We start from the raw sequence: 26,766 nt of genomic DNA, 5'->3' as shown, positions 1-26,766 counted from the left end.
TCAATCAGAAAGGATAAAGAGCTCTTGTATCGATCACACTGTTAATAAAGATTAGAGAAATAGTAACAACTACCAAGTTCCATATCATCGACACAAAGACCTCTTTCAATGCCATGCTTGACCGACCATGGCTGCACGAACATAACATGGTTTCATTGTCAATACATCAGCGTATCAAGTATTTCAAGGAAGGACAAGAACATTGCATCAAAGGGGACTTATAACCATTCTCAGTTCTTGAAGTAGGTATCCATGAAGACGCCGCTTAGTAAGCCCCTATAAAGAAGATCGTCTTTTCTCTTGAAGTTGTACCGAATGAAATGAAAGATTCAGAAGGATCAAAAGAGAAAAACCATTCAACTCCACTTCAACAATCTACTACCATTTCTTCACAACGAGCTAGTAGAGGTTCTTTTATCCCATGCACCCGAGATCGAGGCTAGGGATGTGGACAAGGAAGAACCAACACAATTGTTGAACGGATGAGGCCGACCATCAACATTGATGTGGAAGAAAGTTTTGATGAAGAAATGATGATGATAAAATAGAAGAAACCACAATTCAAGATTCCCTTGGAAGGTGTAGAGGAAACTGAATACGAGTCAATGTATGATCGGATTAGCCACTACAAGCATGTCATGACCCTTACTCCGATCCACCCTCAAAGGGTCAAGAGTCTAGAGGTCAAGGAAGTTCATAGTGTTGGTTTTAAGCTGATCAAGTTCTACCGTTTTTCTCCTACTGCTAGTTTTGAAAATCATGTAAATTTGGAAGAGCATTCTAATGAATTAATGGAATTACTATTTGGTTACTTTTCTCTTTGTGTGCAAAAGTTAATTCAACATAGACATGTGCCAAAGTGAATGTCAAAGGATAAGCTACAACTTTTTGAGAAGTTATGGAACGCTAAAAGTCAAACTCCCAACTTGAAAGAGCGCCTCAGATATGGTACTATAGGATCAATCAATGAATCAGAATTGTGTATGGTTATTACTAGCGAGTCAGAAGATGATTGCCTCAACGTACAACTAAATATCAGTTGATAGATGATGCTCCTCTAGAATTTGAAGAAGAGATCAAATCAACCGTCGATGAATTGAAGGAAGTCAACCTCGGGACTGAGGAGTAGCCCCGACCCACCTTCATAAGTTTGCTCCTCAGTGAGGAAGAATCTATAGGGTTAGTCAAATTATTATTAGAATTCAAAGATTGCTTCACCTAGAGCTATGATGAAATGCTAGGATTATCTTCAGAAGTTGCGATGCACAAGCTTGGGGTGGACAAAGATATGATCAGTTAATCCCTGGCATGCTTTGTTTAAGTCTCTGAAGTCGACACAAACTCGTATCTATCCATTCTTTTTCTTGACTGGCACTACGTTGGCTAGCCACGTTGGATACTGTTCTTCCCTTACAAAGTTAGCGTCTATCAACTTCTTAACCTCAGCGGTGACTCGTTGTTCGATCTTCTTCTAGGAGCTTGCTTAACCGGAGTCGTATTCCGATTTACTCCCAGCTTGTGAACTGCAACTTCTGGCGCTAAGCCAGGCATCTCGTCGTAACTCCAAGCAAAGCAGTCTTTGAATTCTGTCAACAGCTTGACCAATTCTGTAGACTCTTCAGTACTGAGTAGAGAGCTTATGAAAGTGGGTCTGGGTTTCCCCAAATTGATCTCTTTTAGTTCATCAATTGTTGATTTTCTTTCTTATTCGAATTCTGGTGGGGCGTCTTCTATTGGGGAGTCTTCGGAATCATCTTCGACCCCAAGGCAATCCTCTTCAGACCCCTTAGTAACAACCATGCAAAATTCCGAATCATCGACCGGCCCTACCGTGCCGAATCCAACACCTTCTTTCGAGTTGAAAGTGCGACTTTTGGTATTCCACAGTTCTTCAAAAAGGTGTAACCTGTCTTTCGATAGTTGCTTAGGCACAAAACCCTGTTGAACCAGTTTCTTAACACAAGGAGAATACCACCCAACAGGTCATTCCATTAATTCATTAATTCATTAGAAGTGTCCTCCTCTAGTTTGACATTGGTTTCAGAACTCGAAGAAGAACCACGACGGAACTTTATTGGCTTCATACCCACATTTCGTACTTCCTTAACCTCTAGACCCTCAATTTTGTGAGAATGAATCGGGGTCAAGGTCATGGCTTGTACATAGTGGTGAATTCTATCACTCATATTCGCTTTTTCCTTTACATTCCAAAGAGATCTCGAACTGAGGCTTCTTTTGATTCACTGTCATTGCGTCATTCTCGATCTTTTCTTCCTCGGAGCTCTCTTCCAAGTCAATGTTGATAGTTGGATTCCTTCGTTCAACAGCCTTGTTTACTCTTCCTCGCCCCCGTCCCCGGCCTTGATCTCGGATGCGAGGGCTGAAAGAGCTTCCACCAGCTCGTTGCAGAGGAGCGGTGGGAGAGCGTTGAACCGGAGTCAGACGGTCTCGTTCTTGTAATTCCTTCGGGTTTTCAATTCTACTTGGTGTGGTGTCTCTGGAAAAGACTGTCTTCTTTGGAGGAGTCTAGTAAGTGGCATCTTCGTGCATGCCTATTTCATGTATTGAGAATGGCTGCAAGTCTCCCTTTATGCAACGCTCTCGTCCTTCTTCAGAGTCTTTTCTACATTGGTGCAGAGATGACGGGACCATCTTGTATTCATGAATCCATGGTCGACCTAGTATGGCATTTCACGAAGTGTCTGAATTGATAATATGGAATTTTTACTAAATCACTGATCTTTATTGATAGTGTTATTGACCCCAGGGCTTTCTCTCCTTTCTGGTTGAATCCCCTTAGCATCATTTTATCAGCTGTCAGCTTGTGCGTGTCGATGTCCAAGTATGCTAACGTCCGTAGATTCATTACGTTGATCGATGCTCCCGGATCCACTAGTACCCTGGAGAGCAGGAACCCGTCTATGTTGACTGAAATGTAGAGAGGACGGTTGTGGTCGGCGGTGCCAAGTAGCAAATCTTCGTCTGTAAAGGTTACCCCGGACTGCTCTTTTCACGACCAAACCTCGTCTAAGGATGAGCTAGCCAATTGAGCTCAGCAAATTTATGGATCAAGTAAGGCTTTGATCAATGCTTCCCTCCCCTTTGACGGGTTCGGAGCGTCGTAGATGCTTAGCTTGGCTGGCAACTTCCGAAGATGGGCTAGTACATTCTAATCCACCTTGCTACTTAAGCCTCTGGCCTCCTCCCGGGCATGTGTTTCTTCCACTGGCGGGGCTGGCTCTCCTCGAGTGACTCTCTGTTTTCCCTTTTCTGTTGGAACCATCCTTGGGGGTAGCACCTTCCCACTTCTCAGGTTCACTTCCGTTCTTTCTTCTATCTTGGATCCATAAATGTTTCTTCTGGCATTGTAGTTGATTCTTCTGGAGTTGACTCTGAATCTGAGGATTCTCATTCAATTGCAATTGGAGTCCCGTGAAACTCGAGGACGGCCTGTTCACTCTCCGAGCTATCGTAGCCTGTGTAGTCAGCATCCTCCTTATTAGCGGATTCGAGAGGGTTCTGCATGATTTGAGAATTGTCATCGAAGTTGAAAATCGAATGAGGTCGGCTATTATCAGTTACGTTATCACCAGAGACAGCCAAAACGTAGCCAAACTCAACAATCTTTGCATTCTAAGATCCCTGGGGGAAATCATACAGGGTAAGTGGTTTGAGGGATTTCTTCCCCAAATCCGAAACAACTAATCGAGAATGAGCAGCCCTCACTCTCCTCCTTGGTTCACCATATCTCGCATCTTTGATGATCTTCTTCCTTATTTTTCGCTGCCGTGGCTTTCCTGACGTAGTTGATAGTGTTGGCTGAGCAGGATCTGAACTCTGAGCGGAAACTTGTACTGGAGTGGTCTGAGTCTGATCCAGTCTCTTTTCGGGAATGTCGTTCCAAACTGCGTTCCAGTCATCACCCGCTGCGTGAAAGTGAATCGGAACAATCGGGTCAGCCGAAATTCTATTGACTTGTTCAGGTTCTCTCAAATATTCTTTCGGGATCGTTATGTTCCCATTCTGGAAGTTCTTCTCGAGCCACTCTTTGAAGACGAAACAACCCTCTATGGTATGTCCAAGTAATCTGTGATACGGGCAAGAATTGGGTTGATAACTTCCTCTGGTCTCCTCGGCTCTGGTAATACAAACTCAGGCTTCTTGACTAAGTTCCGGAACATCTTTCCCACTGCCTAATTCTTGAAAGAGTATGTTCTTTTCACCCGTTCGGCCATAGACGGACCCTGTCTTCCATTCCTCTGGTATGGCCTCTGCTGGGACGACTGCTGACCGTGCTGTTGCGGATACTGAGAGATTTGTTGAGACTGTTCGGCCTGAATCTGCATCGGCTGTTTGCCTTTATCAACCGCTGCCACTGTCCCTGACCTCTTATCAAATGTCTTCCCCGACCTTGGCTTTTCAGCTTTCTCCAGAAATCCAAGCTGCTTGGCCTCTTCTTGGAGACTCCCGGCCTTGGCAAGTCATTTTTCGAATGTTTTTGTTTTGACCTTAAGCAAGAAGGCTACTGGACCGTGGATGCTCTTCAGAAGAATCTCGATCGCATGCTGCTCCTGGAGCGGCGGCTCACATTTCATGCTCAGATTTATCCACCGCAGAATGTAGTCCACCAAAGTTTCGTTCGGTTTCTCTTTCTCTACCACAAGATCACCTACAGTGATGTGGTGTTGAGCTCCAGCGAACCGTTTAACGAATAGGTCTTCCAATTCCGCGAACGTCGTCTTTACTGAGCCGTTGGGTAGATCTGCGTACCAGTCGAAGGCAACTCCAGAAAGACTGCTCACAAACTGACGGAATAGTAGTGCATCATTACCCCCCGCGTTGCAGCAACTTGCTCTAAAGTGCGCAACATGCTGTCGGGGGTTCCCGGTCCCATCAAACGTCTTGAACAACGGTGGTACGAAACCCGTGGGATATTGGACGGTATCGAACTCCTCCGGGTAAGGTCTACCCTTTAGAATCGATGCCCCTCTTTTTGATTGAGCCAGGGCTTCTCTCACCTGTTGTTCTACAATTTGTTTGATGTCCTTCTCCGGTATCAAACTCTGGACTGAATCTTTCTTTGGCGGTTCATCTCCGTTGGTAGAAGTCAACTCTTCGTCGGGGATATGAACAACTTCTGGCTGGTCTGTCTCTGGAGACGCTATCCTGGGCGATTGAGGCCTGTTCTGTAGCGCGGCCATAGCGGTCATCATTTCCTCCATTTTCTTCTCCATCCTACTGATTTGTTCGTCTTTCTGTCGGATGGCCCGTTGCCACTCCTCAACAGCGTTTTCCTCAGCGGGCAGAAAGCGTGCTAAAGCGACTGAGGAAAGGGTTGGCCAATCTGAATGACTTCCCGAAGGGGATGGAATGTGGTACATAAAAGGTCTTCCTTCTAGCTCGAGGAATAGGAATTGGATGGTCCAGGAATGGGCATTGACCGGTTCTTTTCATAGAATAGCGTATGTGCTTCCTTTACAAGACTTTCCACGTGTCATTTCTGAGTCAACCATTGCCATTGGTCTTTCCGGGTAGCAACTTCACAAGGCACCTAGGAAGATGAGCAGTTGTCAGAAAGAGTAGTGACTAGGTCACCAGGTAATAGCTGGTATTTCGGATTAGAAAGCTATGTCTCGAGAACGCCTTCCTGAGAACTCAGTCACTCAGGCAATCGGTCTCTCACGTTGGATATAGATAGGCCGACGTTGCCAATGCAAGTGAAGCGCGTAAACGACCTTCAGATTGGTGTTGGCATTAGGAGAAGCAAGCTGATAGTCGAACTAGTGGCATTCATGACATTTCAGTAAGAAAACATCACTACTTAGCCAAGCATTCTCACTCTCTTTCTGAACAGAAAAAAAAAGGAATGAAATTGCCGTCAAGTAGGAAAGGAAGGATTGGAAGATAGGGAAAAATCTTGTTTTGGTTTCCAGGATTCAGAAGAATCTCCTTCTATCGTTTTCTGTACCAATAACTGAGATTTCGAGAGGAAGGGGTCTCCGGCTTTATTCCAACTCAAGCGATAACTAAAGGGCACTCTTTCTTAGTTTCTTAAGAAAGAGTACGCTTTCCAACCCAGACTGTCCCTTAGAAGATTGGACCGAGAGTACGAGGAAGGGTTGAGGAGTTCTTTCATCTTTTTCTTCTCTTTTTCATGCCTATGATCTCAGACCACCTTACTGGCTTTCATACGTACGGTATCGACTTTCTTTTGCTACGCACCTCCGGTCGCCTCGTTTTCTTTTCAATCCATAAGTGAAGACAGTCGAACTCAAGCAGGCAAGAAAAAGGAAAGTTTTGGAAAAGCAGTTCTTTTCTGGGAAAAAAAGGGTTCAAAAAAAGGGTAAAAAAAAAGCAATGATTCACAAAAAATGGATAGCTAAATCAATGATTGATGTGCCGAGAAAAGAAGAGGAGAAGGAAAAATTAATAAGTTTTTGGAATTCTTTTTATTATCATTTAATAAATATTCATAAATAAGAGAGTCAACATAAGACTGAATCTTATCAGTATAAGGAAGAAGTCTTCGATATTTTGCGTAAAGGAAAATTTCACTTACCATTATCAGAAGATGAATTACATAAGATCCAACTTGATATTGAGGACCTTACTCTGAAATTCGATGAAGAATCTATGTTTAGGAGTGTTCCAAATATAATAAAGATTTTAATAAAGAATGATGATGAATGTGCTAAGGATATTCTTAGGAAACGTTTAAAAAAAGAGAATGATATTGAATTGATTTCAGAGTTCGGTCAATATACGATTGAGGCCTTAATTGTTTATGTGTTAAGTATGCTTTTTCACTCAGTTGATTCAATGATTCGTGTTTCCACTTTGGTTGAACGACTAGAGAATAGTGTCCGTACCCAAGCTTTATTATTGAGAAACCGCAGGTGTAAAAAGAAGTTCACTATGTCCACTGAAACCACGGATGATGAAGATAAGAAAAGATCTAAATTGGAAAAGATGTATCCCATTGGTTTAGGATTAGTTTCATTAATGCATGAAAGGGATTTGATCACATTCATTAATGATAATAACGGGAATGTTCGAGTGATGAAGAAGAAAGGATCGAATTCTTATTCTATTCCGAGCCATCTCTACGCTGTCTGCAACTTTGATATTTCTTTACTACCGATCAAGCTCAACCTGCCAATGGTGTGCAAACCTCTTGATTGGACGAGTGCCTGCCCTCCGGGGGAAGAGCCTAGAACTCTTTCCGATCTATCAGGGGGTTATTTAAGTGGTCCAACTGGGGAAATATATGATCGTTACCGCCTGTTAAGTACCGGTAGCCTTCATCATTATTCTCTTTATATAGGAAGGGGAAAGGGAGATTCTAAGAAACTGTGTGGTGTAATGAACACGCTGCAGGGTCAGGCCTTTAAAATAAACAGTGATTGGTTGAAATATATTCTAGAAAATGAGAATTCATTTGTTGAATATGGTTATCTCAAGCCAAGATTTCTTGTTTCTTTGAATTTGAAAAAAGCATATGACTTACTTAGAGAGTTTCACATGAAGGATAAGGTTATTAATCAATTCTGTAGCTTTAGCGAATTGTTACAAACATTAAATAAGAACATTCAATGTTCTCGTTATGAGGATTTCATTATCAAACTGGCAATAGCCTACGATGGTTATCATTTTTATTTGCCTGCCTTTCTCGACTTCCGAGGTCGAATCTACCGCAGTGGGATCTTGCATTTCCATGAGCGTGATCTAGCTAGAAGCCTGATCCTATTTGCTGGTACTGAATCTAAAGATTCTATATCTGAGGAAATGAAAATTCAGATTATGGTAGCAGCAGCCTTCCATTATAAGAAGTTCATCACTGTCGATCATGCAAAAGAGTGGTGTTTGAATAACTTCTATAATCTAGAAAAAAATTTGATCGATTTCGCTCGGGAGGCTAAACACCCCTTTCAGTTCCTGGCCATAGCTATTGGACTTTGCAACAACAAAACGGATGTTCTTTTGAACACACCTATTACCCAAGATGCCTCAGCGAGTGCATATCAGATTATGAGTTACTTCTTGATGGATGAAATCCTGGCTAAGAGAACGAATCTCATCCCATCCGAAGATGGTGAAATCAAAGATTTGTATTCTTTCTTGCTCGAAGAACTCATTGAGTTCATGAAAGCAGAACTCGATAATAAATCTCTATCAAATACTGTTTGCCAAATCCTCACTCGTAAAATAGTCAAAAATCTCTTTATGCCTATTATCTATGGCAAAACTCTAATGAGCACAACCATGGATCTGAAAGACAATCTCTCTCACTACATCACTTATAAGGATTGTTGCGTTGTAGCCAAAGCCTGCTTTCAGTTCTGGAATCAGAGATATCCTGGAATGAATTGCCTGATCCGGTTGATCCGTCATATAGGCTGGATCGCGTCAGCAGGGGATCGCCCTGTTTTCTATAAAGTACCTTACTTTACCACGGTACAGGATTCTATGAAAATGGAGGCAACAAAGATATGGGTTTATGATAGACTTCATAAGAAGAAGCGTGGGGTGACTCTCAGAATTGCTACATCTCAGAGAAATCGTAAGAAGACTGTTACCTCTACCTTCGTCAACTTCATCCATCAGAGGGATGCATATATTGCAATGAACGTAGTAGAATCTATGCTATTTTCTAATTGGCCAATATACACAGTACACGATAACTTTATAAGTACTGTTGAAAAAAGCAATTGAATACCAATTCTTTATAGCGAAGTCTTTCGTAACATGGGCCCGCCACTTTCAATCATCAACGATTTCATCTATATGAATGTTCTGAAACATAATAGGGAGTCTAATGTTATGGGTAACAGGTCTAAAAGTAGTGTAATCCCCAAAGAGGAGTTCTCTTCTTTATTAAGGGAAAATATTCCTGAGAATATAAGCAAGAAGATGCTGGAATCTTGGGAAGAAAATATCTCGGGTATACTGACCTGTTACGAGACGTATACTCGTCAAGTATGCGGTCATTCCTTAACTGAGCTTGAGAAAAGGTGGGAAAAATTCCAGTTTCAACTCAAAACAAAACCGGGTCAACCCCATTACTGCGTACACTATTAAGCATGAAGATGAGGGCATACACAACAGACAGTGCTAATACAGCTTCTATCGGACTGTTATTGAATCGCTTGTATCAAAAGATTGAACGAACAACAACCCAAGATCCGCATCCAGGGTTGATTATTGCTACACATCACTTCAAAAAGCCTTACCCTCTTGTTAACGAGATTGACCTACTCAGTCTTGCTACCCTTGGTCTCTTAATCCAGTTTGCTTACCCATCTTTATCTGGTTACGCTAAGTTGACTATTTCCTTGACTATGATTCGATCTTACGGAGAGGAGATCTCATTTACTACAGGTCCCGCTATCCCCTTGACTTATCAAGATTGTGAGTTCATTCCAAAGAATGAGGTCTATGCTCAAATATATCGAAGTATTCTGAAATATGCAGAAATCTACGACGGGGAGAATCTAGTTCGACTCATGATCCGAGTCTATATGGACGGCAAAAAGATGTATAGGCCTTCCCTATCTTCTGAGGAGAGAGATAGCACACTTTCTTCAATCATGAAAGCCGGATTGAGTGAGATCGAGCCAATAACTGCAAGAGCAATCCGAAATCGTCAGCGTAGCTATCCAAGGCATATCCAAGCACTCAAACCATCTCGCACAGAGCTGAAACCATTCCTAGTTGCCGATACCGAGACTATACTGATCGATAACGAACATAAGCCTTATGCAGTAGGTCTCTTGTTGGTTCGTCCTGGTAAAGAGATCAAGAATCGATTGATCGATACTTACTTCAGCGAAGACCACTCTATAATCTTGGATTCCTTTGAAGAAAGGAGTACTAAGGTTCTTTTTGACTTTATCAAAAGGATATTAGCGATTGTTAGAAAAGAAAAATCAGCTTTCACTATTTACTTTCACAATTTATCTAGATTCGATGGTATTTTCTTGCTTAAGCACCTAGCATGTCATCATAAGAGCTACAAGCTCAAACCACTGGTTAGGAACCATAGGCTTTACGAGATAGCTGTCTATTCTGGTAAGAAGAAGTTATTCTGCTTCAGAGACTCCTTGAATCTTCTACCAGGCAAACTGAGCGACCTAGCTAATAATCTATGCCCGGATCTAGGCCAGAAAGGCTCAATCCCATATGATGAGGTGAAACTGTCAAATCTGGTCAGTATGAAAAAAAGCTTGTTAGACTATATGAAGCAGGACATCCTTCTCCTTGGAGGTAGAATGCAAAAAGCTCAAGAGATTTATTGGAAGCTGTATAACGTGGACATAGAAAGCAAGATTACACTTTCCTCATTGGCTCTAAGCATCTATCGTCTGAAATACTACGACTCAAAGAATTGGCCTATCCACATCCCAAATAAGAATGAAGACTCCTTTATAAGGCGGGGATACTATGGTGGTCATACAGATACATACAAGCCATATGGCGAGGACCTATACTACTACGATGTGAACTCTCTCTATCCCTTTGTAATGAAGGAATTCCCAATGCCTGGTGGTGATCCAGTCTGGCATGGAAATCTGGTTGGTAAGGACTTAGATGATAGCTTGTTTGGCTTTATTGAGGCATATGTGGTATGTCCGAAGACTCTAAAGAGGCCATTTCTACCCTATCGAGACAAGAATCAGACTCTTCTCTTTCCAACCGGGGAATTTGTTGGAGTCTACTATAGTGAGGAGTTAAAGTATGCAAAAAGCTTAGGCTACACTGTGATCCCAATCTCAGGATACCTCTATGAGAGAATGGAAAGCCCATTCAAGGACTTTGTTAGCACACTCTTTGAGAGTAGGTTAGAGGCAAGGAAAGAAGGTAATGATGCCTTGGCCTTTGTGTACAAGATCCTTATGAATTCGCTATACGGTAGATTTGGTATTAACCCAAAATGCACGGTCACCGATGTCTGCGATGAAAATCGATTCAAACATTTGATCAGGAAGAGTTAGTTAATATCCTTTTATATGCTTAGCGAGAACAACTACATCGTTTCCTACCATAGCAATACCGAGACGGACTCAGATTATTGGAACCCACCGAAGAATTCAGCTGTACAACTAGCAGCTGCGATAACTGCCTCCGCTAGGATCTATATGTTCCCCTATATCTCAAGAGAAGACAGCTACTACACAGACACTGACTCAGTTGTGCTTGGTCAGCCACTACCTGAAGAAGTTCTTTCTTCATCTGTCTTAGGCAAGTTGAAGCTAGAGGATAGAATCATAAAAGGATACTTTTTAGCACCGAAATGCTATTCTTACAACACAATAGATGGAAAAGGTGTTAAGGGACCAGCTAAAAACCAGGTCTATCCAGAATGGTTTGAGGCACAGTACACTGACCCAGCTCGTACAGAACAGGTACAGGTTTCTTCCAACTTCAAGGTTGATTGGCACTCTCTTAACATCATAAAGAAAGACACATTGGTCAAAAAAAATAGGTCTAAATCTCAGTAACAAGAGGATGCCAGTCTATCACAGTGATCTCTGGGTAGATTCTGAACCAATCGAGGTCACAGACTTGTCATGCCTAAATAACAGAGGAATACTCATAATTCAATCACTAAGGAATGAAGTCAAACAACTCAAGATTGAAAATCACTTTCTCAAAGAAAAATTAGAGAGAACAAGAACCTGACAACGACGCCTAAGCAACACGAAGTACGTATCAGATTTGACTTCTCATTCCTACCTTAATACTATTATACACGAGATTATTGAATCAAAGAATAAAAATCTCAATTCTCCTCTGATGTTTCGACTGATTGACTGTAATGGGAATGAGTAGCCCCTTATCCTAAACACCTAAACAAGCGAGCACAATAGAGCTTACAGTTGTCGTCTATCTTCGCTCGATCACCGAACCGTCAATTATCATTGCCTTGAATCAGTCAGCAAATTAGTCAGTCCATCAATCTGTAGTGGAATAGTCTCACCAGCCCGTAGAAGAGTCCAGTAGTGGGTGAGTAGAGTCTGTGCTTTGGTGGGCATACAGCAAGAAGTAGCTCTGTCAACACAGCTCTAGGCGCACGCAATCAGCTCAGGAAGAGCACAACTCTAACTAGCGAAGCGAGGCGATCAGCTCAATTGAAAGAAAGGGCATACAATTCTTCGATTTCATTTCTTGCCTGTTGCACTGCGTGATAACAAATTGATGTTCGGATTCGATCAGAAAGGAAGGTAATGAATGGGCTATTATCGCTATATAACGAACGAAAAGACCAACAGGTCCTTCTTTCAAACTCGGTCAATCAGTTTGCGGGAAAGAGACAAGAACTTCTTATATAGCATTTTCATCAATAGTAGCCCTTATTCCTTCAACGGCAGCAGCAGGGGATATTGCCGTTCTATATTCTAGAATAGAATAGAATATCGGAGTCGAAGGGCAAAAGATTCTATTCTTCCGAACCCCAGAGAAAAGGAGTAGAATTTAGCTTACGCCCTTGGCTACTCTACTACGCTATGAAAAGCACCAACAGTGATAAGGCCTCCAAGTGCAGCGACAGGGGCGACATCTCTATATGTTGATAGATACCCGCGAGAGTCACTCGCTTCTTTCAGCCCGGAAGTGAAGGAACTCTCTTCCCTTGAGCCAGGTCTTTCTTGATTGAAGATGTCACTTGCTACGATTACGAACCGCTGCGCACCTGTCCTCTTTTTTTAGCGAAGAATTCCTACCTCTTTCGAAAGAGTTCCACATCTATGGCTATGCTCGGATCTCACTCTCTCTCTCTTTCCGGCTTAGCTTAGTGAAGAGAGGGGCCTTTCTGACCTAAGGATCATTTCCCTTTGGGTATGAGCTTCTCTTCTAGGAGCCCTGCCTCCAACATCGCTTATTCTGCCTTGCCTCTATCTCTATCTCAGTTCATTTCTTCTTCATAAGACCTCCTATTTGAAATAGCAAAAGAACTCCCAGCTCTGGAGCTGATTGAATGATTCTTGTTCACTGCTAAGCTAATCGTTCTGTCCTACTTGACTCTATTATGATACCTAACCCTAGGGTGAGAATCGCTTTTTGAATAAGCACTCGCCATGTCAAGTCAGCTTAGAGTATGCCCTTCTACTTCCGGTAGTCAGAGAGGTAGCCGATAGTCGGAACAACTGGAACTTTAGCTTGCACTCGAGCTGGCGTATAGTTATTTTCTGCGGCCTATGGTCTCTATGGACGGCAACAAGATGCAAAGGCCTTCCCTATCTTCTGAGGCGCGAGATAGCACACTTTCTTCAATCATGAAAGCCGGATTGAGTGAGATCGAGCCAATAACTGCAAGAGCAATCCGAAATCGTCAGCGTAGCTATCCAAGGCATATCCAAGCACTCAAACCATCTCGCACAGAGCTGAAACCATTCCTAGTTGCCGATACCGAGACTATACTGATCGATAACGAACATAAGCCTTATGCAGTAGGTCTCTTGTTGGTTCGTCCTGGTAAAGAGATCAAGAATCGATTGATCGATACTTACTTCAGCGAAGACCACTCTATAATCTTGGATTCCTTTGAAGAAAGGAGTACTAAGGTTCTTTTTGACTTTATCAAAAGGATATTAGCGATTGTTAGAAAAGAAAAATCAGCTTTCACTATTTACTTTCACAATTTATCTAGATTCGATGGTATTTTCTTGCTTAAGCACCTAGCATGTCATCATAAGAGCTACAAGCTCAAACCACTGGTTAGGAACCATAGGCTTTACGAGATAGCTGTCTATTCTGGTAAGAAGAAGTTATTCTGCTTCAGAGACTCCTTGAATCTTCTACCAGGCAAACTGAGCGACCTAGCTAATAATCTATGCCCGGATCTAGGCCAGAAAGGCTCAATCCCATATGATGAGGTGAAACTGTCAAATCTGGTCAGTATGAAAAAAAGCTTGTTAGACTATATGAAGCAGGACATCCTTCTCCTTGGAGGTAGAATGCAAAAAGCTCAAGAGATTTATTGGAAGCTGTATAACGTGGACATAGAAAGCAAGATTACACTTTCCTCATTGGCTCTAAGCATCTATCGTCTGAAATACTACGACTCAAAGAATTGGCCTATCCACATCCCAAATAAGAATGAAGACTCCTTTATAAGGCGGGGATACTATGGTGGTCATACAGATACATACAAGCCATATGGCGAGGACCTATACTACTACGATGTGAACTCTCTCTATCCCTTTGTAATGAAGGAATTCCCAATGCCTGGTGGTGATCCAGTCTGGCATGGAAATCTGGTTGGCAAGGACTTAGATGATAGCTTGTTTGGCTTTATTGAGGCATATGTGGTATGTCCGAAGACTCTAAAGAGGCCATTTCTACCCTATCGAGACAAGAATCAGACTCTTCTCTTTCCAACCGGGGAATTTGTTGGAGTCTACTATAGTGAGGAGTTAAAGTATGCAAAAAGCTTAGGCTACACTGTGATCCCAATCTCAGGATACCTCTATGAGAGAATGGAAAGCCCATTCAAGGACTTTGTTAGCACACTCTTTGAGAGTAGGTTAGAGGCAAGGAAAGAAGGTAATGATGCCTTGGCCTTTGTGTACAAGATCCTTATGAATTCGCTATACGGTAGATTTGGTATTAACCCAAAATGCACGGTCACCGATGTCTGCGATGAAAATCGATTCAAACATTTGATCAGGAAGAGTTAGTTAATATCCTTTTATATGCTTAGCGAGAACAACTACATCGTTTCCTACCATAGCAATACCGAGACGGACTCAGATTATTGGAACCCACCGAAGAATTCAGCTGTACAACTAGCAGCTGCGATAACTGCCTCCGCTAGGATCTATATGTTCCCCTATATCTCAAGAGAAGACAGCTACTACACAGACACTGACTCAGTTGTGCTTGGTCAGCCACTACCTGAAGAAGTTCTTTCTTCATCTGTCTTAGGCAAGTTGAAGCTAGAGGATAGAATCATAAAAGGATACTTTTTAGCACCGAAATGCTATTCTTACAACACAATAGATGGAAAAGGTGTTAAGGGACCAGCTAAAAACCAGGTCTATCCAGAATGGTTTGAGGCACAGTACACTGACCCAGCTCGTACAGAACAGGTACAGGTTTCTTCCAACTTCAAGGTTGATTGGCACTCTCTTAACATCATAAAGAAAGACACATTGGTCAAAAAAAATAGGTCTAAATCTCAGTAACAAGAGGATGCCAGTCTATCACAGTGATCTCTGGGTAGATTCTGAACCAATCGAGGTCACAGACTTGTCATGCCTAAATAACAGAGGAATACTCATAATTCAATCACTAAGGAATGAAGTCAAACAACTCAAGATTGAAAATCACTTTCTCAAAGAAAAATTAGAGAGAACAAGAACCTGACAACGACGCCTAAGCAACACGAAGTACGTATCAGATTTGACTTCTCATTCCTACCTTAATACTATTATACACGAGATTATTGAATCAAAGAATAAAAATCTCAATTCTCCTCTGATGTTTCGACTGATTGACTGTAATGGGAATGAGTAGCCCCTTATCCTAAACACCTAAACAAGCGAGCACAATAGAGCTTACAGTTGTCGTCTATCTTCGCTCGATCACCGAACCGTCAATTATCATTGCCTTGAATCAGTCAGCAAATTAGTCAGTCCATCAATCTGTAGTGGAATAGTCTCACCAGCCCGTAGAAGAGTCCAGTAGTGGGTGAGTAGAGTCTGTGCTTTGGTGGGCATACAGCAAGAAGTAGCTCTGTCAACACAGCTCTAGGCGCACGCAATCAGCTCAGGAAGAGCACAACTCTAACTAGCGAAGCGAGGCGATCAGCTCAATTGAAAGAAAGGGCATACAATTCTTCGATTTCATTTCTTGCCTGTTGCACTGCGTGATAACAAATTGATGTTCGGATTCGATCAGAAAGGAAGGTAATGAATGGGCTATTATCGCTATATAACGAACGAAAAGACCAACAGGTCCTTCTTTCAAACTCGGTCAATCAGTTTGCGGGAAAGAGACAAGAACTTCTTATATAGCATTTTCATCAATAGTAGCCCTTATTCCTTCAACGGCAGCAGCAGGGGATATTGCCGTTCTATATTCTAGAATAGAATAGAATATCGGAGTCGAAGGGCAAAAGATTCTATTCTTCCGAACCCCAGAGAAAAGGAGTAGAATTTAGCTTACGCCCTTGGCTACTCTACTACGCTATGAAAAGCACCAACAGTGATAAGGCCTCCAAGTGCAGCGACAGGGGCGACATCTCTATATGTTGATAGATACCCGCGAGAGTCACTCGCTTCTTTCAGCCCGGAAGTGAAGGAACTCTCTTCCCTTGAGCCAGGTCTTTCTTGATTGAAGATGTCACTTGCTACGATTACGAACCGCTGCGCACCTGTCCTCTTTTTTTAGCGAAGAATTCCTACCTCTTTCGAAAGAGTTCCACATCTATGGCTATGCTCGGATCTCACTCTCTCTCTCTTTCCGGCTTAGCTTAGTGAAGAGAGGGGCCTTTCTGACCTAAGGATCATTTCCCTTTGGGTATGAGCTTCTCTTCTAGGAGCCCTGCCTCCAACATCGCTTATTCTGCCTTGCCTCTATCTCTATCTCAGTTCATTTCTTCTTCATAAGACCTCCTATTTGAAATAGCAAAAGAACTCCCAGCTCTGGAGCTGATTGAATGATTCTTGTTCACTGCTAAGCTAATCGTTCTGTCCTACTTGACTCTATTATGATACCTAACCCTAGGGTGAGAATCGCTTTTTGAATAAGCACTCGCCATGTCAAGTCAGCTTAGAGTATGCCCTTCTACTTCCGGTAGTCAGAGAGGTAGCCGATAGTCGGAACAACTGGAACTTTAGCTTGCACTCGAGCTGGCGTATAGTTATTTTCTGCGGCCTATGGTCCTCTTTAATCTTTCAGCTGAGTCCTTTTGGGCATGTCGGCTAGCCACCTGTCTGATATTAAACTACTCACTTGTCCGCTTCCAATTTTCAAAGTCAGAAGCCGATGCCACTTTTCAGGAGTAATCGAATCGGCAGGCACAACAGAAGGAATCAGGGAGTTAGCTTAGAGGACAACACTCACCTCCGCCACCGGATCTCGAAAACCCTCTCCAAAATACCACCAGTCAAGCTAAGCAAGTTTCAAAGAAGGCATAATAGGGCTTTTAAGAGCCTCTGAGAATCAAACAATTTCATTGCCTCATGGGCGCTTAGTCTGCTAATCTGTTGGTTTCACCGACATAAGGAAGGGCTTCCGTGGAGTGGAACCTCTTTGCAGAGCCTTGGAATATTTCGTGATAGTTATCATGGGTTGCAAAGGGGCGGGACAAGGATATACCAAACCAGACTTTTTTTGTTCTGTGTATGTAATTGAAGATTTAGTGACTTTGCCAAATGAACCATATCTAGACGAAAATGATGATATCGATACCACCCTCGTGATTAGCTCCTCGCGTACGCTCCCGCTATGGAAATGAGTCCTTCGTTAAGCTCTCGTCATTGGTCAGTTCCCGTTACTCTACCTCTTTAAGAAGATCCTCTTATTGAGTGAGTTATTGACTTCTTTGATTCGATTGGCTTGGTCTTTTACCTGAAAATACGGAAAAATTGGCTTTTTTCTTATGCGTATGCTCCTACACCAACCAGTTACTACAACAGCCAATAGATTTCCCGACTTGTTCATACTACCCATTTGTGGAGCTAGGAGATTCGGTTGTTTAACCTGAGGGAAGTTTCGGGATCAGTTGATTATGCAGGTGCGTGTGCCGGTTAAGGTTGACAGTGCCTCTGACCGCCCCTATCTATAAAGGGGCTTATGGTCTCGCTGACTTAACCGCTGACAGGCTTTCATTCTCATATTGATCTCAAACACATTTTGAAATTCTAGAGTCTGTTATGTCAGGATGATAATGGGTTTCGCCATCCTCATAGCCGGAAGCCAGATCTACTCTCTCTGGTCATTGCCTCAGTCAGCTTCGAGGCGATCTGTCTAATTCTATGGGAGAATTCTCTGAACATCTGGAAAAACATACTACTTACTGCTAGTATTCTCAGGGTACAGTAGTTGGACTACTAGCTTACAGTCAGATTCCTTCTAGCTATTAAGACTTAATACATAAGAAGAAATCCAAATGGTTACTACTAAATAGCTGTCAACTAATGAACACTCTTTTGAAAACTCATTTTGAGTTTGAGATTAAGAAGGCGCTAGATATGTTCAGAGAGATCTTTTTTGAGATGTTCCATATCTGGATCCGGATTCGAAGAAGATCTCAGAGGTTTCATTTCCCCTTCTTGGCTTATTATGACTCTTCTTTAGTTCGCCAATCTGGCTATTCTAGTATAACCCAGGGTAAGCTCGTCAACCCGATCAAGGGAAGCACTTTACGATTAAAGAAGCGGCACCTGTATTGACTTTCCTTCTTTCGAGTAAGAGTGTGTTCCCACGGTTGAAGTTCAATAAAGGGCTCCCTTTTGATCAGAGGAAGACGGTATGGGTCTTTCCTTTAGGACTTTTATCCTTTCTATAATTCTATAAGGTGTGCTTCTGCTAGAAGAATGGCTGGACTCACCATTTGAATGAAAGTCGGCCAAGAAATGGACTCCATCGGGTGTTTCTGTTTTCGAATCACTTTCTGCTGCTCAGTCAGAAGATGCTTTGGTAACCGATGTAGCTTCATCGGATGATGTTCTAGTAGAGTCTGATACCGGGGAATCCTCTTCCGTTAGAAGATCATTTATTCTGAGTTTCTCACTATCCTCTAGCACCTTGCTTTCTCCGACTCCGACGATCTAGACAAAATCTCGCTTAAACCTCATTAATAGAGTCTTCCTTTTTTATTCTTTCTTATATATTATATATAATAATATATATTCACTTCAGTCGAAGTGCCGCAGAGACCAAAGCAAAGGCATTTGCACACTGAAGGCTTGGGGAGTCCCATTCAACAGCAGGGAAAGGAAAGAAGTCAGATTTGCACCCCATAGCCGTCTTCCTTGCCCCTTTTATACAACCCAAATAAATCATAGCCCTCTTTATTGTTTCGTCCCTTCGCAACATCGTGCTGACTAGAGTTTCACTACGCTGGAAGTCAGAAGTACAGATGTGTTTCCTTGATCGCAACCCCCGATCTGTGAACTAAACAACAACAGCAAGGAACGGTTAATTAATCACCAACTGAATGGGCTACGTTCGAGCCTCTCTTAGGAGAGTCCCTTAACTTCGTCATACCAGCTAGAGTACAAGTTGATTAATCCCTTTCTATAAGCTATTTGACCTATTTTCATTCATTACGGGGCCAATTGCCGATTGGAATGTTGTCCCGATCCCGATGGTACCTCTACCTAGAACAAGGGATGCAAGAAGTGAATTTGATAGGCTCGCTTCGAAGACCGATAAAACAGGGCGGTACTAACTAAAAGTCCTTGGGTTCACTAGAAATGCCCTCTTCCCCACTCAGAACCTGGATTTCCAACCCAAGTGTCCGGAAAAGACCACCCCTTTGAAAGCTGGCCAAGGAGCTGACTTCAAATCAAAGAAAATTGACCCCAAGATTGTACTAGCTGCTCGCTGGAAGGCACCAATTACCACGGGATGTAAGAGAGGGTCCAATCGCTGGAATGGAACTTTATCTAAGGGCACTGGCACTAGACAACTAAACCCCTAGTAAAGGGCACAGAGACTAAAAGGGCACTGCTGGATATATCCTATGAGAAAATGAGAAAAGCACTTTATTGAACTGTAACTGTCTTGATCACATTCACTGTCTTCTCTAAGATCCCTGCGCTTTCTGTCTATTCCGCCGCTTGTTCGTTAGCTCCTTAGGAATGAATGAAAGGGGAAGGAATGCCTTAGGAGGGGAAGGAGAAGAGGTTTGGAACCCTTAGAAAGGAGTGGACACTAGACAGGGGCTTCGTAAGATCTTCACGATCTTACTTTTTAGAAGCTGCGGAACCAAACCTGGAGTTGATCTGCTCTGAATCCTCAACTTTGAACCAACTCAAGATCGAATTGTTGGCTAGGTTTATATAGACAAAACGGGGGTTGGGGGCATCTGACATCAAATCCATCTTAGCTTCATCAACAAGGTATCTTTCAAGGCCTAAACTTCTTCCTATGAGCAAGAGAAAAAAGCATACCTTCAAGCTCTCGTTCGCTAGTCCACAGACTGTCAATGCTGGGTCTGACTCAGATGAGGAAAATTCAAATAGATATTGAAAAAGAACAAAATTCAAATAGATTTTGAAAGTGTGAATCATTTTATGGAAATTCCCATTTTCACTTAACCATAATAAAATCATGATAACACCAACATCTCATGCAAACACAACAGTAAATCAGTGGGAATAACTTACTCAATAATAAAACATGTGAAGTAGCATGAAAGTGACAATAACACCAAACTGAAAGAAAACCATGAATAACACAGGTACTGTTCATCTTATAGGAAGATTAAGAAAAGATGATATGAGTTTAGAAACTGAAACTTCTCCAACTAAGGGCATAACCTTATCTAAAATAAGACTGATTGGAATCTTCGCTTAAGTCAAGCTTGTACACTCTGTCAACAATTCCCATTTTCTTTCTTTGAAAGGGGAAAGAAACCAGATTTGAAAGTCGCATCTGTAGGCAAGCAACCATAACATTCAGACCAATCCATCCTCTTTCTTCTAAATAGAAGACCATCCTCCGTTCAATCTTTAGAGATATCAGCTGATAGCTCCACGAGTCAACATTCAACAGAACAAAAAGATCTACTCCAAAGAATGGTAGATATAGAAATCTCAGACTAATAGATTCTAGATAGAAAGAATAGTAGTACTCTTCAATCTCAAATTCATTAATGGAAAACAAATTGAATGAGAAATGAAGTTCATCTTAAGAAGAGAGAATAGGCTAGGGTACTTTTTTCTTTGAGAAACTAGTCTTCTCATTAATGAATTCTTTTCAGATAGAGTAATATGACTGCAAGAAATTCTTTTTGACTTATATGGTCAACTATTTACTCCCTTGGTCCAGACAACTCGCTCGTCGTTCTCTCTTATAGAATACCGCTAGTAAGATCCCCAACCAAGCTAAACTACACAAGAGAGCACCAGCTAGGCGCATAGAGCTACCCGGCAGAGTCGCTTGAGTTCAGCAGCTTCCTACGCGCTAGAAGAGTAGATCTACATGAGTTAAATCTTGTTTGTTTCGCCTCGACACAGGCTAAAGAGAAACTGAGGGTCCTAAATCGGAACCCCCTAATGTGTTTTGTTTCTTCAACAAATCTGAGTAGAATATCCACAAGGGAACCCGGAGAAGAACTCCGGACTTCTTGAGAATCTATTCCCTAGTCCTACTGTGTTGTTAGAAAGAGAATTTTCATGTTGAGTGAGAAAAGTACTATGTATCCATTTAGTGTAGTTATCCTCAGTTGAGTGAGATTGGCTGCTTCTAATGATTTAGACACATCTACTGATCATTCCTACCGGAGAAAGAAAAAGTGAAAGATTGAAGCAAGAACTCAGAATCATGACTCTAACGGCACACATCTTGATACAAAGAGACTTTCTCTCAGTGTTGCTAGCAATTTCTGATAGCCGCATTTTGACTTTGCAGACAACTTATTCTCCTGTTAAGGATATGAAGTTCTTGCTGCAACCTGAGATGCAGTATCATGAACACTTTTTACTACTAACCCATTGTCAATGATTCATTCATCTGACAGTTTCTCAGTTCTAATAGCTCACCACATTTTAGCTTGACAGAAGAAGCTAATCATTTTCAATGTCAGTTGTAATGCATTAAGGGCATATTACACCCTCAGGAAACAGACCGACACCGACAACAAGAAAGAAAGCTACCATCACACCTAAACCAACTGCATTAAACACTGGGCCAGTAGCAGGTATTGAGATTTTGGAAAAAGGTACCTCCGTCCCCATGACCGACTCCACCAATGCAGAAACGTCGTGACTTTCAAGTAAAATAACCCTACGAAAGCCAGGCGCATTATAATTTGAATTATTCAAAAATGGTTCATACGACTCTAATTGAACAAACAATTCGGGTGAATGATGGGGTGAGCCAGACATCAAGCAAAAGTGGCCATACCAGACAGTCAAGGAGTAAGGAGCACAGTTCTGAGCAATGACGGGTGGATTGGTCAGAGCTGAAAGGAGAGACTCGGTTATGGTGCGACAAAAAGCTTGCTTCAATGCTCGGATTCTGGTCTAAAGTCAGAGCAGTAGCATATTCAATTGAGGGCTTTGTGCTGTAAAGGAGTAGTCCCAGTAGTTGGAAAAAAGCTCTGAATACAGATTTGAAGCAGAAAGATAGGTAGTCCGATCATGAAAGGAATCTGCCGCACTAGCAAGTCAAGGCTGAACTTGCCCTGAGTATTCAGGCTTAAGGCGCACACTTTCATTAGTCAGTAAGCTGCGACCTGATGCCTTCTTCATAGAATTTCTCTTTTGTCGGGGTGCGCCTACTAGCGCCTATCCTTTCAGTCGAGTGCTAAAGCCCATGCAGTCTTTCATCTTTATCCGAAGCCGAATGGAATGGGGCTTTTCGACAACCAACTCAACTCTTTGTCCCGTTCGGATAGGCTGCCTGATGACCTCCATCAGTTTTTGATACGTACATGGATGGAATGGATGCATTTCCTGCCTCTGATTGGTCCTTCTCAAGCACCCAACTCGCTCACAACATTTGGGGGTTGAGGAGGGGGATGTCCGTAATGAACTACTTTGACTTCTTCCCTAATAACTGAATTCCAGAAGTAAGGCGTTAGAGAAAAGAAAGACAAAAAGAACTCATTCTAGAAGACAATCAAAATTGGTAACAAATACACTTTGACGTCCCAGCAGCATGGTAATGCGGAGGTGCCCTAGATAGGGTTCTCAGACACCCGGGGAAGATTTCCCACGTTCCTTTTTTCTCGGGCATATCGAGAGGTTGGTGTAGTACAAGAAAAGAATGAGAAAGCCACAACAGCAGGGAACAGTCAGACACTGCGCGTCAGAAAAGAGAAAATTGTTTTGACTAAAAGAGAGTCAATTTAGAATGTTTTTCTGGTTGAGGAAAGGGTAAAGGCAAGGATCTGACTTCGAAGCAATCTCTGGAGTTTGCCCTTATCCGAACGGGTCTTGCAAGAAAGACGAATTTCATATTGAGCTCCAAATATACGCTATTGGGATGGAATGGCTCAACCGACGTTCTCCCCCCCCCTCAGAACCGCACGTGCGAGTTCCCCCGCATACGGCTCAAGTGGCGAAGGCCCTTTCTGGTAAGCGCTTCGCTGTAGCCAAGCTTACTGCTAGCCTATTGGCTAGAGCCAAGCTTCGACCGCGACTGCTCGTCGCTTCTGGCCGCCTTCTTCCGTCACCCGAGATCCAAGTCAGCACCGGCAAAGATCTCTTGATTCCTCGCGGCCGGGCCGGTTTGGAAGCAAGCTACCTCCTATCTCACCCGGCACTTTGAAGGGTGAGCCTTCGCTTTTTGGATCGTCTTCTGCCCAATGCGGTACCTCCCGTTTTTTGGTTCCCATCCCATTGGGTTTACCTTGTTCACAGGTTGACCCCATGCCAGCAAGAAAGGGCGATCTTGTGCTAGACTCCGGTGATCTCTTGCCTACCGAGGCACGCTAACTCCCATCGTGTCCCAGATCACATTCCGTGAATCGAAAGGCGCTAGACTCATCCATCAGCTCCCCCCGTAGATGCGGTGCGGTTTGACGAAGCGTCTAAGCACAGTTCACTCGCGTTGATCAATTTCTAGTTTTGCCGCCACTCCTTAAGGTGACATCTTGTATCATACACTTCTTGCATAGTTTCCCACGCTTCATACCTCCTCTTCTTAAGGTCAAGGGCTAGGCATGGTGGGGTAGGAGCATCCAGTCGGCAAGATTTTTGGCCTGACCAAAAAGTCTTATGTCCTACGAGTCGCACGGCGTTTTAACCGAAAGAACTTCTTGCGCAATTCATGCGTTTCCGTTTTTATGACAAGAAATTTTGTCTTGATTTCCATTTCAAATTGTTCTCTGGACTTTTTATCAATATGAGGTGATCGTAACACAGTATATAAGACTCGTGATTCAGGCAATCCAATCTTCCGTGTGTCACGCGTCAGCCCCCAAAAATGGTGGTTTTCAAAAAATGGGTTATCAAAAGATCGAATCATTATGCGCATCTTGGTGGTCGTGACTTTTGGTGGTCTTTCTTTTCTCCTCTTCCTGTTCTATTGATCAGAAGGCAGTGCCACGCCGGTTTAGAATTCGGGTTAAGGCTCCCCTCCCTTTTTCCAAATCAGAAGTAGGACCAAACCAAACCTCGAATCAGAAGCCTGAGCACTGGACGAAGTGTTTTCCGTTTTCTGACGAAGAAGATGGGCTGGATCGACAACGGTACCGCAAGCAAGCATGCAAGACTCCTCTGCTGACCTGATGAAAGAGCCATCGGTGACAACAACTCTGAGAGAAGATTTGAGAAGATGGGGCGCCCCCAAATTGGATCTTCTGAAATGAAGCCGAAGAGAAACTGGGCGGATCTCTATGTTCTGTTCCAAGACCGCCGGAACCAGACCAATAATTCACCGGGGCCGCATCCCTGCGGATGCCAGGTTCTTTTTAGCGAGGAGATGGAAATCGATCTGGAGGACAAGTGGTGGTTACAGCTTGAAGAGGACCACTCACTCAGTTCTTCTGAAAAAGGAGAAGAAGCAAATTCACTTCCCGGGAAGAGTTGCACGAAGAGGTTTCGCCCTCTGCCATTCAAGAAGGGGAGATAGAAGAGATGATATCATCAAGACAGTCGTCTCTTCCCTCAAACTGTCGGGGTGGATACCCTCTTACCCACGCCTGACTCTTTTGGGGTGCATTTCAAACCAACGCTAGTTTGTTCAGTTCAGTCAAGTTGACCGTCTTCCATGCGTAGCTGTGCCCGGCCGATGCGTTCCATTATTGCTGCATTTCAGCGCTGGGGAATCAGTCTCGTCATTCCAACGTTTTTGCATCAAAAACTCATTGATAGCAGAATAGCCTTACCTTACTTCAGAGGGGCGCTAGCGCTTGACTCAGACTAATCAGCCATATAAAGCAATGTAATAGGCTAGGCTCGCTTCTTCAAGCTCCGTCCCTTATTCCTCATTGAAGACGAAAGCGCTCACGTTTTTTTTTTCTTTTTTCATTCGAATTCGAGTCAACCGGCCGAGTCTCTCATTTTCTTGATTCTATAAGTCTTTATCTAGCGCCTTCCCAAAAAGATAGCCAACCAAGAATTATCCGCGCCTGCCCGAGTGCTCAAAATCTTTTCCTCCCGGGGCTGCTTGCTTGGTTGAGTGATCGCCAGTGGCAGCCCTCTTCCTAAAGAGAAAGAGTCCTTTAGGGCAGGTCTACTGCTCGAAAAAAGACCATCCTCTCCTTTCAGTCGAGTACTTCGTTCCTCTCCTGCGTATCTGATGTGCTGCTGACTTATCTATCGTCCGATAGTTTTCCTGTTCGCAAGTAGTCGATGAACGGTTGACGCCAATCTTCTGTAAACTCAGTAACTGCTATCAGTGTTTCCTCTTTCCCCAGTTTATGCAAATTGTCCATGTCAATTTGGGACAAAACCTGACGCCCTTGAACCGTTATGTCGATGAGGTCTTCCTGTGGGCATGCAAATTCTTTCGCGAGCTTGGCCAAAGCATCTGCAATCCCCGAGGAATTCTGTGCAACGTCACATTGGGAATCTGTTCTAGTAACTTCATCGTGTAGCGGTGGTACTGTTCCAATCTGGGTTTCAGAATCTTGTACTGTCCGGCTACTTGTTGGATTCTAAGCTGCGAATCGCCATAGACGTCGATGTCTGTTATGTCCATTAAGATCGCCAATTCCAGCCCTGTTATCAGTGCTTCGTATTCTGCTTCGTTGTTCGTACACGGCTCTGCTAAATCCTTAACATTCCCTGATCTGGTGTGATAAAGATTAGTCCAATTCCTGCTCTGTCGGGCACTATCGCTTGTAATTCTTTCTCTTTCTTTGCTGATGAAGCTCCATCGAAGTACATCTCCCAGCGTTGGCTACCGGGGCTTCCCAGGCTCATTATCTGTTCGTCCGGCAAATCATCGTTGAGAGGGGATTCGGCCGGTATCGGGTGCGCTGCGAGAAAGTCCGCTAACACTTGTCCTTTAACAGCACGAAGAGGTACGAAAGTGATGTCAAACTGTAGTAATATCATCGACCATCTTGCTAGTCTTCCGGAGAGTGTCGGTCGAGTCATCAAAGATTGCAACGGGTTGAACTTCGAAATAAGGGTGACCTTATGAGAGAGCATGTAGTGTCTAAGCTTCTGAGCGTCTTAGATACGCCAACTTCCCTTGAAAGGATCGCAGTTGCTTCAAGGTTCTAGGGGGTGGCATTTCCAAGATGGCTTGAATCTTCTCTGGATCGATTTCGATTCCACGGTGCCGGACAACGAATCCAAAAAATTTCCCGGAGGTGACACCGAAGGCGCACTTTAAGGGATTCATTTTTAGGTGAAATTGTCGTAACCGTTCAAAGACAATTCTCAAATCATGCATGAAGTTTTCCTTCCGTTTGCTCTTGATGACCAAATCATCCACGTAGCATTCGACTTGATTGTGGATGAGGTCGTCGAAAATCTTTGTCATGGCTTGTTGGTATGTTGCGCCAGCATTCTTTAACCCAAACGGCATCACTGTGTAGCAATCTCTTCCAATCGGCGTTCTGAAGGCTGTGAGTGTCGCATCTTCCGGTGCCATCTTAATTTGATTGTACCCGGATGATCCATCCATGAATGAGAA

At 43.1% G+C, this 26,766-nt stretch overlaps 4 protein-coding genes across 4 annotated transcripts; 3 read left to right on the top strand and 1 right to left on the bottom strand.

Moving 5' to 3' along the window:
* The first annotated feature begins 6,915 nt into the window (after positions 1-6,915).
* LOC110034152 (probable DNA-directed RNA polymerase) lies at positions 6,916-8,712 on the top strand. The gene has a single exon (XM_020738440.1). The coding sequence runs from the start codon at positions 6,916-6,918 to the stop codon at positions 8,710-8,712; it is 1,797 nt and encodes a 598-aa protein (XP_020594099.1).
* A 145-nt stretch (positions 8,713-8,857) lies between these two features.
* On the top strand, positions 8,858-11,498 carry LOC110034151 (DNA polymerase-like). Its single transcript, XM_020738439.1, is given in 1 exon segment — positions 8,858-11,498. A coding segment is annotated over 1 exon segment (2,418 nt). The 5' UTR covers positions 8,858-9,080.
* A 1,695-nt stretch (positions 11,499-13,193) lies between these two features.
* Positions 13,194-21,675, top strand: LOC110034150 (DNA polymerase-like). The gene is given in 4 exon segments (XM_020738437.1): positions 13,194-15,086; positions 17,869-18,036; positions 18,568-18,705; positions 21,583-21,675. Coding segments are annotated over 4 exon segments (2,292 nt in total).
* Positions 18,623-26,751, bottom strand: LOC110034153 (ribosomal protein S10, mitochondrial). Its single transcript, XM_020738441.1, has 2 exons — positions 23,911-26,751; positions 18,623-23,152 (listed from the first exon to the last, which is right to left on the bottom strand). The coding sequence occupies exons 1-2, from the start codon at positions 24,151-24,153 to the stop codon at positions 23,024-23,026; spliced, it is 372 nt and encodes a 123-aa protein (XP_020594100.1). The 5' UTR covers positions 24,154-26,751; the 3' UTR covers positions 18,623-23,023.
* Positions 26,752-26,766: the final 15 nt, after the last annotated feature.

Source organism: Phalaenopsis equestris, unplaced genomic scaffold, assembly GCF_001263595.1.
Source record: "Phalaenopsis equestris unplaced genomic scaffold, ASM126359v1 Scaffold001362, whole genome shotgun sequence".
NCBI lineage: Eukaryota > Viridiplantae > Streptophyta > Magnoliopsida > Asparagales > Orchidaceae > Phalaenopsis > Phalaenopsis equestris.
This window is presented reverse-complemented; position numbering and strand designations above follow the sequence as displayed.

Coding starts and splice junctions, on each gene's coding strand:
- LOC110034153 (XM_020738441.1), bottom strand. CDS start 24,153: ATGCGCATAATGATTCGATCTTTTGATAACCCATTTTTTGAAAACCAC. Junction 23,153..23,910: donor TCTTTCGGTTAAAACGCCGT/GCGACTCGTAGG, acceptor CCATCCCAATAG/CGTATATTTGGAGCTCAATA.
- LOC110034152 (XM_020738440.1), top strand. CDS start 6,916: ATGTCCACTGAAACCACGGATGATGAAGATAAGAAAAGATCTAAATTG.